At 34.8% G+C, this 20,222-nt stretch overlaps 1 protein-coding gene across 7 annotated transcripts in view; it reads left to right on the plus strand.

The window, feature by feature from the left end:
- The window catches only part of Tmx1 (thioredoxin related transmembrane protein 1), a 66,025-nt gene that overhangs the window by 12,444 nt on the left and 33,359 nt on the right, over positions 1–20,222 (plus strand). For 5 of the 7 annotated variants that reach the window (XR_011706613.1, XR_011706614.1, XR_011706615.1 and 2 more), the window contains exon 8: positions 11,071–11,163. Coding sequence is in view for 3 of the 7 variants with exons in the window: in XM_071607906.1 (XP_071464007.1) it covers positions 11,071–11,163 (93 nt within the window). In the remaining 4 variants the exon portion in view is untranslated. Of the gene's footprint in view, positions 1–827; positions 3,457–11,070; positions 11,164–12,094; positions 12,760–20,222 lie in introns of those variants that run through there. The other 2 variants (XM_071607905.1, XM_027929725.2) reach the window with 2 other exon arrangements.

The raw sequence follows: 20,222 nt of genomic DNA on the forward strand, positions 1-20,222 counted from the left end.
AATTCTCAGCAGTCTAGGATGAGTGAACATAGTAAAACTGAGGCCCAATTTCATCTTAGTAATGTGGTGTGCTCTGAGCTTAACTAGCAATTGGCTCTGTAACAAATAGCAAGTGTGTATGTGTACATACTTAAATATTCATTAACTGTACACTTGAATGTGTATATTTTATTGTTTGTAATTATACCTTAATAAGATGATGAAGGGAAAGCACATTTGGAAGGGAAAGCACATCTTGTCTACAAAATGTACAAGAATATGATTTAAAAAAAGAATATATATATATATATATATATATATATATATATATATATATATTTAGTTGTAGTTGTACACAATACCTTTATTTTATTTATTTTAATGTGGTGCTGAGGATCTAACCCAGCACCTTACACATCCTAGGTAAGCGCTCTACCACTGAGCCACAACCCCATAAAGAATATGATCTTTAACTGTAAATTTGTGATTGATTTCCCCCCCACCCCCCACCCCCGGAACCCAAACAGGATAGTGTTGAAGTTTTAGTATGCTTATATACCAAAATATTAATAGTGAATTAATATAAGATCTATTTAATGCAGTATATTTTCTTAAAATTTCCACATTCACAGTATTAGTGCCTATTGATTACTTTCAGTTCAGTTTATAAATAGATGGGTAATTAGAAAGAATTTGGCATGTAAAATGGATTTTTCTACTAGTGTTTATAATCTTCACTGTTTTCCTAATAATTTATTCCTTTTGGAAATCCAGATGTAAATAAATGCTAAAGCAGTCACAGGCATATGAATTATTGTATATTGATTTCTCTGGTCCTTGTCTTTAAGAAAAGTCATTACCAGAATTTTCTCAACCTTTGAAAAAAGTGGAGGAGGAACAAGAGGCTGATGAAGAAGATGTTTCAGAAGAGGAAGCTGAAAGTAAAGAAGGAACAAACAAAGACTTTTCACAGAATGCTATAAGACAACGCTCTGTGGGTCCATCATTGTCCACTGATAAATCCTAGTTAATTTTTGTGGATATCTTAATATCATGATTTTAAAAAAACTGAGGTTTGATCATTTGTTTTTATGTGAACTGTGACTTGCTTATGTATTACAGGGTTCAATCCAGATTGTTGGATTGAACAGTTTTCATTAAGAAAATAAAAGCAGGTATAAAAGTTTGTAATATGATTTAAGAACATTATGGTTGTTTAATTAATGTTTAATTTAAAAAAATCTGGTGCCAAGCAATAAGATTTGTACATGTTTGTTTAATAACAACCTGTTTCAGTCTGAATTGAAAAAATTACATTTTCCAAAGTTTGCATTATTGGGGTATTTAAGATTAGAGAAAAAGATCTCATTTGGTATGATTTTTCTCAGTTTCACTGTGTGAAAAAAAAAGAACATATTTCCCATAAGTGGGAACTTTTTGCCCATTGTCTTGAGAAACACATATTTCAGTGATAATTCTGTGGTCTTTTAGAGACATAGTTCAAAATTTCCTCATATTTTAAAAATTATGGAACTAATAAAAAACTACCTTGCTTTAATTATACTTTTCTGCACATCATATACAGAATATGCTACTGATTGGGGGAGTTTTTATAAGTGTAGGTATTCTCTTGATTCCTAATAAGGTCAATTGCTTTTTTGGTTGTTATTCCTTTGGTCACTGTATGGTTTGTATCTTTTAATTTGCCATCTCAAATTGGATAATATGAACAGTATCACTGTTACATTTACTGTTGGTAAATAGTACTTTTTTGTTTCAAATTGAAGTTTACTAAGAGAAATCCGTCAAACTGAACTATATTGATAATTTAAAATTTTAGTCATTCAGTCCAGATTTTACATTATTATTGTTGAGACTTGTCTTGAATATTTTGATTTTGTTCTTTTTTTTTTTCTTTTTGTTATTAATGTAAAGGTGGACATTCCTGATTTTCATTTGAGATAGAAAAACTTTGGTATTTTATACTTGGGAAGTGCAAAGCTTAATTTGATATAAAATAAAGTTTGCTTTCTACTCAGGAAAAAACATCTTCTCCTGTATATTTTCAGAGTATCTTTGTCCTATGTTCAGAAAATTAATTGATTTTGTAGTTAGTTTCTGCTTGGTGTTTTAAAATTTTAACATTTTTATGCTTTTTAAAAGATAAACTTCATATTCTATTGTTCTTGACTGCTATTCTGTGGTATTTCTCAGGTGGAAGTCAGCAAGAGGAATACATAGTTTTCACCTTACATCAAGTAGAGGGTTTATTGGAGGGTTGTATAACAAGAATAGGAACACCCATAAATACTCAGAATGAATAATTCAGCCATTTTGTAATAGATTATTTCTGTAAAATCGTCAATTTTAAGGTTCTCTTTCTGTGTGAATTCATTAGACTTGCAGTATCTTTAGTGTTCAAGTTTTATTTAAAGGCTTCTCTTCAAATATTAAATATGCTGCCATTGAATGGTCTGGATATGTAATTTGTGATGCCTTAGAAAAAATTTCTAAGCACAAAATAAATTTTTTCTAAGCACTTCATTAAACCTGAAGACCAGTATGATTTCTAGTTGCACATTTCAAAGTATGCTTAATTTCTTTGTATTTAACAATGTTTAAGATGAATTGCTGTGCGTTGCTGTATATGTACTTTATATGTGCAATCAAAGGCTGGATTCTTTTTCTGTTATTTGACATGATTGAAGAAAATGATGCTTCTTAATCATTCTTTTTTTAGCATTCTTGTATCTGACATTGTCAGATTTTTAACTAGAAAATGTGATGACAGAAAACTAAATGTAGGCAAATAGGTAGGGTCTTGATATTTCCATAAACATATGATCTCAGTTGTTGAAGATTGTCACTGTAGAAATCTGAATGCTTTTCTGTTGATACTACAGGCTTCCAAAACCTATATGAAGTCATTGACAAGTGGTTCAGGAATGAGTAATGTGCAGTGCTAATGATATCCTGGCTCACTCACTCCATAATCATTCAGCTTTACCACTGAAGTATCATATAATCTGGTCTCTAGAGAAAATGCAGTATTCTTCCACATATTGCCTAGTGTTTATTGGTAAAACTAAAAAAAGAATCTTAATGAAGATTCCCGAGTGTATATCAATATTATAATTTAGATAAGATGTGTTACCCTGACAGTCATGGTTGGATTCTGAAAGATGTAACTTAAATGGTGAATTAATTCATTTGATGGATTAATGATTTGAAAGGACTACTGTGCTGGGTAGTAACTATGGGCAGGTGCGGTGTGGCTAGAGGAACTGAGTCACTGGGGGCAAGTCTTTGAGGATTGTGTTGTCCCCTGGCTCTTCCCTTGCTTTCTGCTTCTATGCCGCCATGTCCTGAGATGCTTTCTTCTGTCATGGCATTTCACCTGACTTTATGCCTAGAGCAATGGATTTGGCCTATGATGGACTGAAATCTCTGACCTGAAAATAAACTTTTTCTCCTCTAGGTTATTCTTGTCAGATTTTTTAATCACACTACTAAAAAGAAATTGACTAACAATTAAATACCCATACCAACAAAGAGTACTTTATGGAGTTTTGTTTTTCTTTATTAATTCAGTTAGCCCTAACAACTATCACATGTCTTTCGGGAGAACAGGCTCACAGATATGGTAGAAATAGGTAGAATTTGAATCCCGTTCTGATTCCAAATCTTGACCTTTCCCTAAGAGCATGAGAACTCAGCAATCTATTTTTCTCTCAAATCTATCATACTGTAGCAACAAATGCTATTCAGAAATACCATAATTATTCAGTATTTGTAGTTTTATGATGGTGGTTACCTGCATAAAGTTACTACAGTAAATGATGGTTTTGATAGTTTTTTTCTCAAGTTGTGTCCTCAAGCTAATGCATAAAGGCATAGTTCTTGACTTGAATATGATGAGGTAAACATTTTTGAATGAACCTTTTAACTCATTAGGAAAGTTTGTAAGGTAGAATTTTTTATTCTCAAAGTTTATAAGGTAGAATTGCTTTTGATTTGAAATTTTACAAGATAATGTGAGTTGGAATTTAAATGAAAAGTCTTCATGATTATGTAATTCTAAAGAAAAATTTGTATTGAAAATTTTGCAGATTTAGATAAGTTGATATTACATATCAAGCACCTTTTTTATTTGAAATAACAAAACTAGAGCAACAATGTAAGTTTGAAGTTTGGTAGTATGTAAGTCAAGTTATATACATGAATAAGTCTAACATTCTATTTAAAAATAGTTTCATTCATTTACTGAAAATGGTAGTAGTATTTTGGCCATTAATGAAATAAGCTTATATCTCCTTTCTACCCAGTTAGCCATGACATTTCTTTTAAACCTATTTTCATAGTTACTACAACTCAAACTTATTCTGTATTGGAAGTGAAAAAATGAGAAATGATGAAAGAAGTTTGATTGATCTAAAACATAATCGAGTCATAATTTTAAATTCAATGGAAATATACCTCATTTTGAAGAATAACTTAAGCAAAGTCAGTTTTGCTGTTGCTTTTGTGTGTTCTTTAAAACGTTCCTGGCTTCAGTGTTTTTAGCAAAACATATTAAAATATTACTAGTAGGCAGGATGCTAGGAACTTGGATTTAATAGCTCAGGTACTTAGGAAGATTCAACTTAATGCCACCTGGGCATTCCTAAGAAACTTCCCTTAAACTTTGGATGTCTTTCTTTTTCCCCAGAATGAAATTATTTATTTCTTGGAAATTTTATTTTTGTAGTACTGGGGATTAAACTCAGAGTGCTATACCACTGAGCTACATCACCAGCCCCTTTGCCTTATTTTTGAGACATGGAATCTTGTTAAGCTTCCCAGCCTGGTCTTGAATCTTCTGCTTGTATTTATTCTCATACCATTAAATCACTGAACTAATGTCACATCCTTCACAGAAGAAGCCATCTCCCTCCATCCATATACTTCAGGAGAAGCTGGCTCCTTTCTGGCCTACTGGGCTTTAGTTTCTATTATGAAGACACAGGCTACCGATACTGTAATAGAAATACTCAATAGATTTGAGATATTGTGGGCTTCTTAAAAAGGCCCTGGGATGGGGCAAAGAAAATGAGGCTTAGATAATAGTGAAATTTGGTATTACCTGAATGTGACACATAGAATTTTGTGTCTATCCTGTAGCCTGGGGATGAAGCCAATAAGCAGGAGGGCAGAGCCAGAATAATCTTGTAAAAGGAAAGCTAGCAAGCCCTGGCATAGCACAGCTTACCTCTGGACATCTTGAGATACTTAATTACCTAATCATTTTGAGTAAGACTCTTCAGTTACTTGAAACTAAAATGTGAACATAGCTATCACCTCTCTGGACTTTGTGAACAATGGTGTCTTGATTTACCTTAACCTGGTTCAGTTTCATGTCTATTTCATTATCTGAGAATACTTCAAGCCATGCTTTACATCTCACTGGGTCATTCCAAGATCAGGAGAAAAAAATTAACTCATGGGCCAAGTCAGACATGTCCTGCACTCATACTGGGTAATGGAAGGTTAAATGAATATAGTTTAGGGAACTTTTTTGAATTGTTTTTAATTTATAACACTAATGTCCCATAATCATGAGAAATCTGAGAAGCAAAAATACTGTGTGTTGCGTTCAAGTGTAGCTGTTCTGTGTGAAATCAGGATAAAAGACTTGTTCAGCTTTTAAAATCCTTGTATGTTTAGATTTTAATGCATTGTGACCAAATTTCTTATGTATGTATCATTTTAGACAATAACTTCAGTCTTCTGAGAGTGGGAGCAATACAGGTTTGAAGATGCTGAGAAGGCTTTGTTATTTTTTCCTTGTAGGGAGGAAGAAGGAAATGGTGGGGTATGTTTATGTCATCTGGAATGGTTGTTGATTTAATGTTTATGCAAGTGGATTCTAGTTGAACAACTCTAATGCCAAGTACTCTGTAACTTGCATTATAACTTAAATAATTTTTGAAGTCTTATTTTGCAAACTTGTCAAGAATGATTACTTTTTTAAATGTTTTTTTTTTCAAGCTCCTTGTCAATGCATGCTTGCTTGAATCTTATGCTTGGCACTATGAACAGAAGGACCAGTTGGATATACTGAGGTTCTGTAATTTTTTTTTTTTTTTTAAATGTTGGTTATAAAACAGTAACAAGAAGTGCCCAAGTTCATGAAGATCATAGTATCTTGGCACTATGTAGCACTTAATAAATATATGTTGAATGTACTTTTTCATTTAGCTATGTTTACCACTGATCTTGATTCTGCTGGTTGTACCGTGTTATTTTATTAATAACATTCTGCATGCTTCCTATGAATTTGCCTTATTTTTAATGTGAAGTATTGTGAAAACACTATACTCCTGCTTTATGGATACAAGAGTATTTTACCTTTGATCCTTAACTTTAAGTGGATAAGGATGACTGACTGGTATTGGTTGCTAATATTACTTATGGTGATATAAATATTTACTTGAATATAATAAATATATATTATATTCAAGTAAATTTAGGAAATCCAGGTACAAAGGTAATATTATTTGGAGCCTGGCTTAAGGTGCATTGATTTGGATCCTTGTTTATGACAGGAAAAATTTGGGGTTAGGGTTTTAATGTGAATCTTGAAACTAGTCATTCAAAGCTATAGTTCTGAGAACGGAATATTTACTTTGATTAGGGTAAGTTCAGTAGTGTTCAGATAAATGAGAAAGTTCTGGAATAATAAAATTATTTGCACCTTTAGCTTCATGGGCAACTTTCCTAGAATACTAATGCCTTGTGAATGAAGATGGCTGAATGATAAAGTTGCTAGTAACAGGGACAATAAGCCACGTGGGTACAGATGGTTTCATTCTTGATTATCCCCTTTGTGGCATAATATGAAATATATATATATTTGGTTTCTGACCCTGGTTCTTGAGATAATTCCTAAATCATGTAATTTCCTTAGTGATAGGATGATAGGGCCATCTTTTATTATGGAGGTTCCGTTATCAGGTAGAATGGATTAACCATCTTTTGTTATAATATCTTTCTTGGTACCTAATACAAGAGCTTCTTAGACATGTGGCATCCCTGTAATGAGTAGTGAATGTCTTTTTTGTTTATTAGTGAGATGAGTGGTGGCTGAAAAATCCCAGCTAGGATGAGGGCTGGTTGCCAAAGGAACCAACTGTGTGTTTAGAAGGTGGAGACTTAAAGTTTCACTTCTTTGGAAGAAAACAGAAGCTGGAGATTGAGTTCAGTCACCCATGCCAGTGATTTAATCCATTCTACCTGTATAATGGAACCTTCATTAAAAAAACTCGATAACTTTCTCCATGGTCAGCTTTATTTTCAAGATTATATTTTGTCGTCTTCGCCTGAAACTCATGTCTTCCACGTGGTCTAGACGGTTGGTGATACCTTCCATGGAATTTTTAATTTGGTTTATTGTCTCCTTCATTTTGAGGTTTTCTACTTGACTCCCCTTGCCCCTAGAATCTCTATTGAAAATACTTCTTGTAGTTTCTCCATGATTTCACTCCTTAAATCCCCCTGTGCCTTGCAGATCAGTTTAACTATGTACATTCAAATGTCCTTCTCTGACATTTCTTCCACTGTGGCATCCATGGATTCTGTTATTGAAGTGTCTTGATTTGCTTGGGGTGATTTTTTTTTTCTTCATGTTGTTTGTGTGCCTACCCATCTAACAGTATTGGTCTGAGGCTGTAGAGTTTCTACCTTGTGGACTTACTGTGTTCCCAAAGGTTCCCGGCTCGGAGTTACAAACCAAAGGAATGCAGTCTCTTCAATGAAATAATATCAGAGAATTCTCCAAACCTAAAGAATGAAATGGAAAATCATATACAGGAGACATATAGGACCCCAAATATACAGTTATAGAAGACCCACACCATGGCACATTATTATGAAAGTGCCTAATGTACAGAATAAGGATAAATTTTAAAGGCTGCCAGAGAAAAATGACAGGTCACAATTTAGAAGGAAACCAGTTCTTATCGCAGATTTCTCAATCAAGACCCTCAAAGCTAGGAGGTCTTGGAATAATATATATCAAACTCTGAAATGAAATGGATTCCAGCCAAGAATATTTATCCTGCTTAATTCTGAACTAAGCTTCAGAATTGATGAAATAAAAATCTTTCATGATAAAAGAATTTACAAGTAGAAAGCCTGCACTAAAAACATACTCAATAAGATATTTCATGAAGAAGAATGAAAAAGAAACATGAAAACCAGCAAAAGGAGTAAATACACTAGAATAATAGTCAATCAAAGGAGAAACTAATTCAAATTTAAAATGAAAAAGTGACAGGGAATAAAAATCATTTCTCAATAATTATATAGAATGTAAATGGCTGAAACTCATTAATCAAAAGACATAACAAATTGGGTTAAAATCCAATACCCAACAATATACTTTTTCCAAGAGACTCAGCTCATAGGTAAAGATATCCACAGATAGAAGTTAAAAAGGTGAGGAAAAACATTCATGTGGATCTCATAAGCAGGGGTTTCTATTCTAAAATCAGAAAAAGTGGATTTCAAGTCAAAGTTAATCAGAAGGGACAAAGAAGGACCTTTCATCCTGCTTAAGGGCATTTTACATCAATAAGATAACAATCGTAAATATTTATTCCCTAAACAATAGAGCATCTCTGTATATCAAATAATCCCTTCTCAATTTCAAGAATCAAATAGACCACAACACAATTAATACTTGGTGACTTTTAACATGCCTCCCTCACCACTGGATATATCCTCCAAACAAAAACTAAAGAAGCTATAGAACTAAAAAGTACAATTGATAATTTAGACTTAAAAGACATGGAATATTTCATCCATCAATGTCTAAATACACCTTTGCAGCATAAGGATCCTCTTCTAAAATAGACCATAACTTAGGCCACAAAACAACTCTTAGCAAATAAAAAAAAAAAAATGGAGATAATACCTTGCGTTCTGTCAGATAATAATGGAATGAAATTAGAAATCAACAATAAAATAAAAAGTAGAAAGAAACACCTAGAGACTAAATAATTTGCTATTGAATGAACAATGGATAGCAGAAGAAAATAGGGATGAAATAAAAATCTATAAATGAGAATAGTGACACAACATATTGATCTCTTGAACACTATAAAGGCAGTGCTCAGAGGAAAGTTCATTGCATTGAGCTCATTCATTAAAAGAATAGGAAATAAATAACATTACATTTTGAAACCCTAGAAAAAGAACAATTCAACTCCAAAAGCAATAGAAGACAGGAAATAATTAAAATCAGAGCTGAAATCAATTAAATTGAAACAATTTTAAAAATTTTTGGTTCTTTGAGAAATCAAGTAAAATTGATAAACCCTTAGCCAAGCTAACCAAGAGAAAAAGAAAAATCAATTAAATTGAAACAATTTAAAAATTTTGGTTCTTTGAGAAAAAGAAAACTCAAACTACTAAAACTCTAGATGAAAAAACAAATATCACAACAGACACTAATGAATACAGACGATAAACTATTTTCAAAATTTATACTCTAATAAAATAGAAAATCTTGAAGATGTTCTTAAATTTCTAAAGATGTATGACCTGTACAAATTGAATCAGGAGGACATAGAAAATTTAAACATCAATTTCAAGCAATAAAATTGAAGATGCTATCAAAAGCCTAACAACAAAGAAAAGCCCAGGGCCAGATGGAATCTCAACTGAATTCTACCAGGCCTTCAAAGAAGAACTAATACCAATCCTCCTCAAATTATTCCATGAAATAGGAAAGGGGGAACCCTTCCAAACTCATTCTATGACGCTAATATCACCCTGATACCAAAACCAAACAAAGACACATCAAGGAAAGAAAACTTCTGACTAATATCCCTGATGAACATAGATGCAAAAATTCTGAACAAAATACTGGCAAATCACATACAAAAATCTATTAAAAAGGGCTGGGGTTGTGGCTCAGCAGTAGAGTGCTTGTCCTGCACATGTGAGGTTCTGGGTTCAATCCTCAGCACCGCATAAAAATAAATAAAGGTATTGTGTCTATAACTTTAAAAATATTAAAAGAAATACTAAAAAGATAGTGTGTTCCCCCTTGTTTTTAGTCTCTTTGGAGTGGGCAGCAGGTGGACACTCTGCCCAGGCTTAAGGAGGCCGTGCAAGAGGTAAGGAAGTGAAGTCTGGATGCTTCTTAGCAGGTGGCCTTTGGCCTCATTCCTCTCTCATGTTGGGGATCTGTGGGAGCACAAGGACAGATATCCTCAATTGGAATCCTCCTGCCCATGTCAGATTGGTAGTGTCACTGCAAGGAAGGTGGGGGAGGCAAATGTGGTGGGTCAGCTTGGTGTGTGATCAGTCCCTGGGTCACCTTGAGAAGGCTCATGGGGCTCAGGTGGGCCAGTCGGTTCTTAGGCAACATTGGTAAGTTGATCTCTTTCTGGGTATGTAATGCATGGAGAAGTTAATTGTCTGGTCCCTGAGGTGGAGAAAAATAGCCCCTGCTCTCCCTGACAGTCCAGCTGACATTGCATGTGTTTTTATTGCTTTGAACAGCTGCATCTAGCCCCAGAGCATCCGCCCTCCATTCATCATCATTCCAGGGGGCACATGCTGATGAGTGGTGGCCTACCACAGTGTTCCCTCCAGCTTCCACATTCCTTCCCTGAAATCTTTACTTTCTTTTTTCTTCCCCTGTTCCTTTTCTTTCTTGGCCCATTTTCTTTTTCCAGTTTGGTTAAACTCCTTGCTCATCTTTGGCACCAGCTGTCCTGAGGTCTTGCAGGTTTTACTGAGGCCCAACTCATCTGCTAGGATGCAGCCTTTCTAACAGGGAAAGCGCTGGGCTAGCCAGGAGACTCCCTTCAGTTGATAAGGGCATAGATGAATTCTTTTTTTTGTTTTGTTTTGTTTAATTTTTTGGAAGAGTGGCCAGATCTGATGTGTTGGATCGCCAGTCATGAATCTGTCCTAGGAATCCAGTAACAGAAATGTTCTGGCTCTTGATGTCTGGGCTACAATATTCTACAATAGTTTTGCAAGATATTACCATTGGGAAAACTGAGGAAGTTTCCATGGGATCTCTTTTATTTTTTTAAGCTGCATGTGAATTTTCCAAGCCCTACTGTGGTGAGTCCTGCTGCTGTGCCCGTGTCCTTACCTCCGAGGATCTGCTGTTTGCCTGGAGAGCTGGTAAGAAGTCCAAAATGTTGCCCTCTGGCTGCGAGAGGCTCCGCCCCGCCTCTCCTGTCATAAAAGTTCTAACAAGCATGTTTAACTTAACAAATTCTAAAGTTATTAACTTTTTAACTATCTTTCAAATCATATGCTATTAATTTTTTTTAGTTTATTATATTTTAACCCCACAATATAGATATTATTGTTGTTGCCTTATGCAGCTAATATTAGTTTAGGTTTTCCTATGTATTTTTCATTTATTTTGCTCACCTATGTTTCTTGTACCATGGGCCTCTTTGGCCCCATTTAATATTTTCCTAGAGCAGATCCTCTGAAGTTTAGAAGCCAATTATGAACTAACTTCTTCCTATGTGATCTGCCTTCTTTCCTTCAGATGCTGTTAGGATCTGTCCTTTGTTTTCTAAAGTGTCTAGAAGTAAATCTCTTTATTTAAGCTTTTTAGGATTATTCAAGATTTTTGAATCTGTGGATTTTTACCTTTCACTAATTTGGGGAAATTTTTAACTATTTTATCTTTGACTATTGCCTCTTTCCTATATTTTCTGTTATCTTGTATTCTTTAATTAGTTACATTAAACATTCTCCTTTTGGCCTAATGAATTCCACTAAATTCCCTTTTATAAAGAATTTTTCCTTATTATTGTTTCCTTAATTCTGGATAATTTCTTCAGAACTGTTTTCAAATTTATTCTTTAACCATGCCTAATCTTCTATTTAATCTCTTCATTGGGTTTCAAAATTCAATGATTTTTTATTTGTTTGTTTTTCCAGACTGGGGATTCAACCCAGGTATGCTTTACTACTGAGCTACCTCCCCATCCCCTTTTATTTTTTATTTTAAGAACGGGTCTCACTAAATATCTTAGGCCCTTGCAAGGTTGCTGAGCCTGGCTTTGAACTTGGGATTGTCTTTTTGCCTCCACAGTTGCTGGGATTACAGGTGTGCTCCATGGTAACTGGCCCTAGCTGTGAATTTAGTCATTAAAATATATACATTTACCCAAAACTTTTAGGCATTTGTCAAAAGAGTTTTTCTCAAGTTATCCACTCCACTAAATTGCCTGAAACAGAAGTATTCTTTTGATATTATGGATTTATACTTAATTTAAAAAAAAAATCTCTTTACTATTACTTTAGTGATATTTTGAGAAAGTTAAAGAGTAACAATTTATTTATTATAAAAGATGATTCAGTTGTTACTTTGGGGCCCTCTTTACACTGAAGCATAGAAGTGATGATGTCACAAATACAGAATTGAAATTTAAATTTATAGCTGTATCCTGAAATCGTGTGGCAATTTTGTTTTCCTCTTTTAATGTCAAATATTACTGTTAAATCTGTTAGATTTTGCAGCTGAGTATATGTGTTCCTATGTCATTTCACTCATTTAAACTGTTATAACTTGTAGTCACAATGGATAAATTCTCATTTTAGTGAAAATTTAAAATGATACAAATATTTTAAAGTTACAAATGTTAGGACTTTGCTTCTGGATATGCTTTCTGTAATGTTTGTCTTTAAATTTATAAGGCAATGTTAGAGTGACCTTTTCAGTCATTTCTGAGAAGAGAAATTGTAGAGAAAATAAAAGTTTGTTTTGTATCAGAGTACAATATAGTTAATTAAGTTGGTACAATAAATTTTCTTTTTACCTTGAAGAAGGTCTTTTTGTAATTAGTTTTATGCCTGAGGCATGATTGACTCTAAGAAATTCTCAGTCAATATGGTAAAATGCAAACCCCAGTTATTTGGATAGAATGAAACAGCAGGTGTTTCTTATCCCAGGATCTGGGATTCATAGGGCTTGAATCCCCTGAAATTATGTACAGATTTACATATATATATAATTTCTTTCATGCATTTTTGGGGGCCCAACCCTTCTTGGCCCTTAGGTTTCCTTTGACTGCATATGTTTGTGCAGTGCACAAGCTGTGTAACTGGATGTGATGATCTTGGCCTTATTGAAGTGGGATTTACTATTTTAGAAAATATTTTAGGAGACTTACATTTCTTAACAGCTTGCATCCCATAGTTTAAAAACTGAAAAGATAAATTGAAGCAACATGGTTTGACATATTGAGGAAACATGCCTTAAGAGATTGGCATTTAGAAACTTAAACATCATCCTTCTCAGTAGTATTAAATGTGAAGGTGATTAACTTGAACTCATTTGAGTCAAACAGTACTTTTATTCTTTCCATTTACACTAAAATTGTGTGTGTTTACAATACTTGGGAGGGGTCATTCATCTTAGAAGGGGCCCTCTTGTCCAGTTAGCCTCAAAACCTTGCTTTATTTCTTGAAGACCAGATTGAAGACATACTATGCTCAGTGCTTGGCTATCTCCAGATGATTTTTCACAGCAACAAGGAACTTGGAGACTGGTTAACAGCCTTACTTCATAATTCCTCTCTTTCCTTCTTAAGGGAAATAGCTATTAGATCTTTTAAACAAACAAACATCATCATAAAGAAAGGAAGTATGGGGGTCCTGTGGACATGTATAGCTCATTGGTAGAGATATGCATGAGCTCTTGGGTCAACACACACACACACACACACACACACACACACACACACACACACAGGCAGTGGGGGGAAACGTATGAGAAGAAAAAAACAGCAAAAAAAAGTTTTGTGTGCAAAATATAAAATAATGTGACTTGGTATAAATTATTAGGTAGGTAGCTATTTTGTTAAAAATTAGCAATAGGGTTGAATTTATTTTTAATGACAAATTGAAGTTTTGCTTTGATTTTGTTTCTGTTAGACTTCTCTTTTTTTTCCCTCTTCTGTTCCTGTGGATGATTGGTGCTCATTAGACTTCTATTAGATTTCTCTTTCTTTTCTTTTTCTTTTTATAAATACTGCCTTTCCAGCATTTCTCATGGGAACTCTTTCTTTAAAAGAAAAAAAAGTAGGACTTGGCTTTGATATAAACAAACTTGAGATACCTCTCCATTTTCCTCTCATCAAAATGCTTTTATTTTTCATCTTTGTTGCTAATTGACTACTTTGAGGGTGCACGTACATAAGAAGTCCTTGGGCAGGGCAGATGTAGTCATTTCAGTCTTTTTCCATGTGGCAGTAAGACAACCCAACTTGACTTATTTCCTGGTGTTCTTTCTCCATGAATACGAAATGCTCTCTTGGTTTATTCTATTATTCCCCCAAGGATTACCTCACAGTCAATCTACTCTGGGATACATTGTTCACATTTGCAGATTTATAGATTTCTGTTATCAGTATTCTGAGGCTGGTGAGCACATAGTTTCTCTGAAAGTAATCCCATTAAGCTAGACTAAGCCATCAGGGCAATGGAACAGCAAGTGGGGGGAAGTAGTGTGATGTAGAATTGAGTTGTCCCTATGGATGAGTGTTGTCCATTCTTGAGGGGGTGTTATTTTAAATATTGTCTCAGACTGCTTTGCCTGGGGAACAGAAAAGGGAAATATTTATTCATTGGTATTTGCCTTCTTTTGGTTAAGGCTGGCCATACAAGCATTAATTCCAAGAGGTGGGAGCAAAAGGATTTATACCTCTTATTTGTGGTGCATCCGAGATGTCCATTAAAGTTTTCTGAACTTAATAGGACCCAACTCAGTTTAGAGCACATATTATACATTCAGTGACTATTTATGGACTTGAAAGTTAGAATAATATCTCTGAAAGTAGAAATATCATAAGTAGCACAATATTATTCTTATTTTTTTCCTAGACTGCTATACAAATGGATTATATTTTATTTTATTATTGTTTTTGTGGTTCTTGGAATCAAACCCAGAGCCTTGTGCATGTGAGGTAAGTGCTCTACTCCAGTTCTCTATATTTTATTTTATGATATTTAAAAAATATATTATTTTGATTTTTTTGTTTAATAATCTTCCTGCATAATTAACACATCAATATCTGCAGAACTTAAGTCCAATAATAATTAAAAGGTATGCCACATGATCACCCCCTTCAGAAGTGAGCTACATGGAGATATTTTCACCTTATGGAACCAGTTTATTTTGAAATGTTTATAGACTTACAGAAAAGACTTGCAGAAATCTTACAGAGTTCCCACATACCTGTAACCCAACATTTTCTTATATTTATTCAACAGAATAATAAGGAAATTAACATTGATGCTATACTGTTAACTAGTCTATAAATTATTCAGATTTCAACAGTTTTCTCAACAATGTCCTTCTTGTAGCAGAATCCAACAGTACATTCATTGTCACATCTCTGTACTCTCTTTAATCTTTGTCTTTTGTGACCTTGACATGTTTGGACAGTACTAGTCAGTTATTTTATAGATTATTCCTCTATTGGGGTTTGTCTGATGTTTTCTCATGAGTAGAATGAGATCATGCATCTTTTGCCCTTCTCAGTGTGTGATGATGTCAAGGAGTACCTGGTTTCAGTTTGTCTTGTTATTGGTGATATATACTTTGATCACTTTATTGAGATATTGTATGCCATATTTCTATACTGTAAGGTGATTACATTTCATTTAGTAATTAGTAAGTATCTTGTAGGGAGATGCTTAAAAATATCCTGCTTATCATCTTACTTTTGCTCATTTTTCCATTGATGGTTCTTTGCAACAGTTATTCAATATATTTTCCTAATGATGATTTTCTCTTTTCATCATTCCTTCCTTATTTATTAACTGGAAAGTGAATTTATTTTTATCAGTTTGCACTTATGGGCATAGTCCTTTGCTGTCATTCCACCGTATTGTTCAAAGTGGTTTTAGCTTAGCCACAGGGAACTTCTGCTGGTTAGTGTCTATTCCTTTGTGCATTCTGAGCATTTCCTTTCTGGCATCAGTTTTCTTGTCTTAGGCCTGGAATCAACCATTTTTCTTATAAGCTTTGGTTCTATTTACTGAGAAGGATATTTAGAAACTAAGATCTTAGAGCTAGTCTTTTCATAAGATAGAGCTTGGAAGTCTATGTGTGTATCTTAGCCCCAAACATACTCACACACAGTTCCTTGGGTTTTCACTTCCTTTCATAGTAGTCATAATACTGAGTTGCTTATTCTCCTGCCCATCTTTTAGGAGGCCATTATTCATCTGTACTACAGTTAAATCCATGTGTTAGATCCAACTACCCCAAACCTGCTTTATTGAAGTTTATTTATTTTGGTGGCTATGTGAAATGTTGTATGGAAGTTTCTTTTTTTCCCATTGTCACTACTATCCTGTTTCTCTTTCCTAGTTTTTTTCTGTCCTGTACCCATTTATTTTCTGTAAGCAACCATCTCATTAGTTTAGTTTAATTAAATGCTGTCAAATTTTCTTTCAGAAAGCATTGTACCAATCTTCATTCCTACTAGCAATGAATAAAAACATTTCCTCAACAGCTTTGTCAAAAGAATATATTATCATTTTCGATTTTTGCTAATCTAATAGATAAGAAATGGTATCTCAGTGTTGTTTTCTTTTATAAATTTAAACCTAAAACGTTTCTCTCTCTGTCTCCCCCCAGCCCCAATCTGTCTATTTTTAGGGATACTGATATAATTTGGGGAAATTATCTGTTTGTATTGGGGTTCTTGGTAATTTCTCCCTTGGTATTCAAGAGCTTTTACATATAAGGGATATGTCTAATGCAAATATATTTTACTCCTGCTTTGTCAGTTGTCCTTTTTGCTTTTGTTTATGTCAGGTTTTTTTTTTTTCTTCTGAATTGTATTTTATTTCTATGTGGTCAAATTGTCAGTCTTTTATTGATAATTTTATCAATATTTTATATCCTATAGGACTTTAATGAAAGCCTCTGTAGTTTAAGTCTTAGTCTGTATACTGAGATTGAAGAGGCATTTTTTCATGTTTTCTCCTAGCACTTGTAAAGTTTTATTTATTTTTGCACTTAGACCTCTGATGCATTTGGAATTCACTCTTTTGTGCAGTTGAAATACAGATCTAATTTTATCTTTTTCTCTAAATGGCCTTTTGCTTGTCCTAATATCCTTTGTTGAAAGTCCATTTTTGCCCCAGTGACTTGAGATGCCATTTTTATCATATAATAAATTGCACTGAATCACCTTTAAAATTTCCTTTTTGCTCATTTTGTACTTTGTCATAGTGTACTTTTTAAGAGTATGTGGAAAATACCAGAGGAATTTATGTTATCTGTTCATTGCCTATGGCCACAAATAATGTTCTGGGTTGGTATTTGTTCTTCTGAAAGAATAGTTAATTGTTGCAGCAATAATCTTGAATGCTAGAGAAATTTACCTTCTGGCTATGTATTTATAAAAGGCTGTTACCCAAATTGAACCCACAGCTATGAGATATTACTCCTTCTGTCCAAATGTTATCAGTGTCTGTTCTATTGTAAAATTGTTAGGCTGAAGTGAAGCTTTCTAAAATTAGTCTCAGTGCTACTTTGAACCACTGAAGAATGGCCTCATGAGCACTGGCTTAATTAGTTTATTGTCCTTGGCTCCTGGACTTGTTTCCTTTATTCAGATGCTGGATCTAGGTAGACAAATTGTGATATCATGATTACTGCCAGAATAGATTCATTGAAATTATGAGGTTTTTTAATAAAAATTATTTATTTTTCATGTGCACCTACATCTAGAGAACAAAGTTGCCTGGCAACAATGGTGTCCTCATTCAAATTCAGAAAACCTGAAACAGTCCAGACATTGTCCTTTTGGAAAGACCACATTGATCTGAAGAGCAACACCATCTTCTCATTTTCAGAATAAGCAATTAGCTTTTTGGAAAAATATATTAGTGGAGACTAATGCAGTATAGCATCTTTTCCCATCTTATGAGGTCAATCTTAAGCATTTCATTCATGTTATGGGTTTGGCCTTGCCTGCAGAGCACCCTCCCCACCTCCCAATTTCTTGGCTTCAAATTTCAGGGTATGTGGAAAGTGACAGATAACTTTTAATGTCTTGCTCTCATTTTGCCCTTCTGCTCTAATATTTATTTTAAAGTGATAAAGAAAGGTGCCTTGAAAAATATGAAGCTGTGGTTTCTATTTCTTTTACAGACATGTTATTTATCCAGTTGACCTCTAGAGGGAGTAAGAAGGTTATAGTTGTTATGTAAAAACAATTCCTGAAAAAGGACTCAAATCTTATTTCCTTCTCCTCCCTCCAAATGGAAATTTGGTTCAGCAGGTGGGGCTGTTTCATTGGGAATAGTATTCGTCCTTACAGTTCTCAGACCTGTTCTTCTGTCCGCCTCTCTAGGTTGTCTCTTTACCTTCCTTAAGGTAGAGAAGCTTATGGGTTCTTTTTTACCTTTTCCTACCCAACAAATGTGCTAGAGTGCATGGAGAAAACCCACACCACAGGTGATTTTGAACAGCTGGAGAGCTTACCCTCCAGGTTACTTCTGGGCTGATATGTCTGTGTTACAAGCCCCCTTGTAGATAGCAGAGTCAAGGCTGGTAGAGAAAGCCCTGTTTCTTATTGGGTTCTTGTTTCACAGGGTATTTTCTATATGATACTGGTATCAAATAAGTACTTACAACTTCCCCTGGAAAAAAAAGCTTAAACAATGATGATGACCCATTTCCAAATGCAATTTCTTCTTTTTGGATATTGCTAATTTGAGATGGGTTTGTAGTGGCTGGATCTTAAATGCTCTGCTATATTGGAGGGAGCATGTCTTGAGGTAGGTTGGGATTGGTTGGGTTTTTTCCTCCCTGTCCTGCCATGGGCTGGCTTACAGAGGCTTCCTGCCTGGTGCTTTTTCTGCACAGATAACACTCTTTGTGCTGTGTGTTGGGCCTCAAGGAACCCATCTATTTGGTGATGAATTCCAGACTTTTATCTTCATCCATGACCTCTCTTCTGAGTGACCTATTTGACATTTGTACTTAGATGTCTCATTGGAATCTCAAATTTACTAGATAGAAGGGAATCATTGTTTCCCACATCAAACCTGTTTCTTCCTTAGGAGTTCTTATTCCAGTAAAGTAGACCACCCTCTGGCTAATCTACTGCTTACTTATGAGTCATTCTTGGCTCCCCTGTTTTCTTTACTCCCTACCATCTGATCAGTCCATCAGCCAATTCTGAAGTTCTACCTCTGAAATATTTCCTAAATGTGCCTTCTCTCCCATCTCTTGCTCTCCACTCCACTTCTACCAGATAGCAAGCTTTGGTTGTTTTTTCTCCCAGAACTTTCAGATAGCGTCTTGACAGGTGAAATGATGGCCATCTTTGGAAAAATTTAATATGCTTTTCTCTTTTTCCTGAATATATCTGTCTCCAAGAGTGGATAAAGAATACAAGGCAAAAAGTTAAACTTTTCTCCAGATATTAAAACATGGGTTCTGCAAAAAGACAAAAGGCTTGAAAGCTAGTCTTTATAGGGAGAGAAAGGATTTCATAAATGTTTTTAGTTTCCATTTATATGGCAAGGATTAACCTGAAAGGTTATAAAATTTTCCCATAACAACCATCAATGCTCAATAATAAGGTTGGAGTTCAGGAGATAAGTGCTGTGATAATGAAACCTACTCTCCAACCTGGATAGGTTTTTGGAGACAGAAGACAGAGGGAGACAGACAGGGAAGATAGAAAGTCATTTAGGTATTCTGATCTTCCCTCTGGGTTACCTAGAGAGAGGGTGGACTCTGATAAGTACATGGAGGAAAATAGGGCAGAGGGGCTTCTTAGCTTTTCAGTCTGTGTACTGGGAAGTGGACACCAGGAAGTTCCCTGAGGAATTTTCTTGGCCAAGCTGGAGGGTGACCATATGAAATAAATTCAGTGATGTGGTTTGGGAGAATAACAGTCTATCCCCAGGTCTTCCTCTCTTTTCCCAAGACATGGATGCAGAATTGAGAGCCAGCAGGGCCTACCTGGGCCTGTTGAGATGGGGGACTAGAAGCGCTGAGTTAGGCCCATAAAGTCAGTGAGAGCTGAGGTGAATGAGGCAGCTCCAGGGACCCACTGAGCTGAGAGGGAGGACAAACCAAGATGTACACTAGCCACAGCTTCAGCTGTCATCCTACTGATACCACCAAGGACAAACAACAAGGGGGACATGGATGCTGCTGGACAACCAGAGGACCCTGCCTAGTT

The sequence above is a fragment of the Marmota flaviventris genome, chromosome 2, assembly GCF_047511675.1.
Source record: "Marmota flaviventris isolate mMarFla1 chromosome 2, mMarFla1.hap1, whole genome shotgun sequence".
NCBI classification, from domain to species: domain Eukaryota; kingdom Metazoa; phylum Chordata; class Mammalia; order Rodentia; family Sciuridae; genus Marmota; species Marmota flaviventris.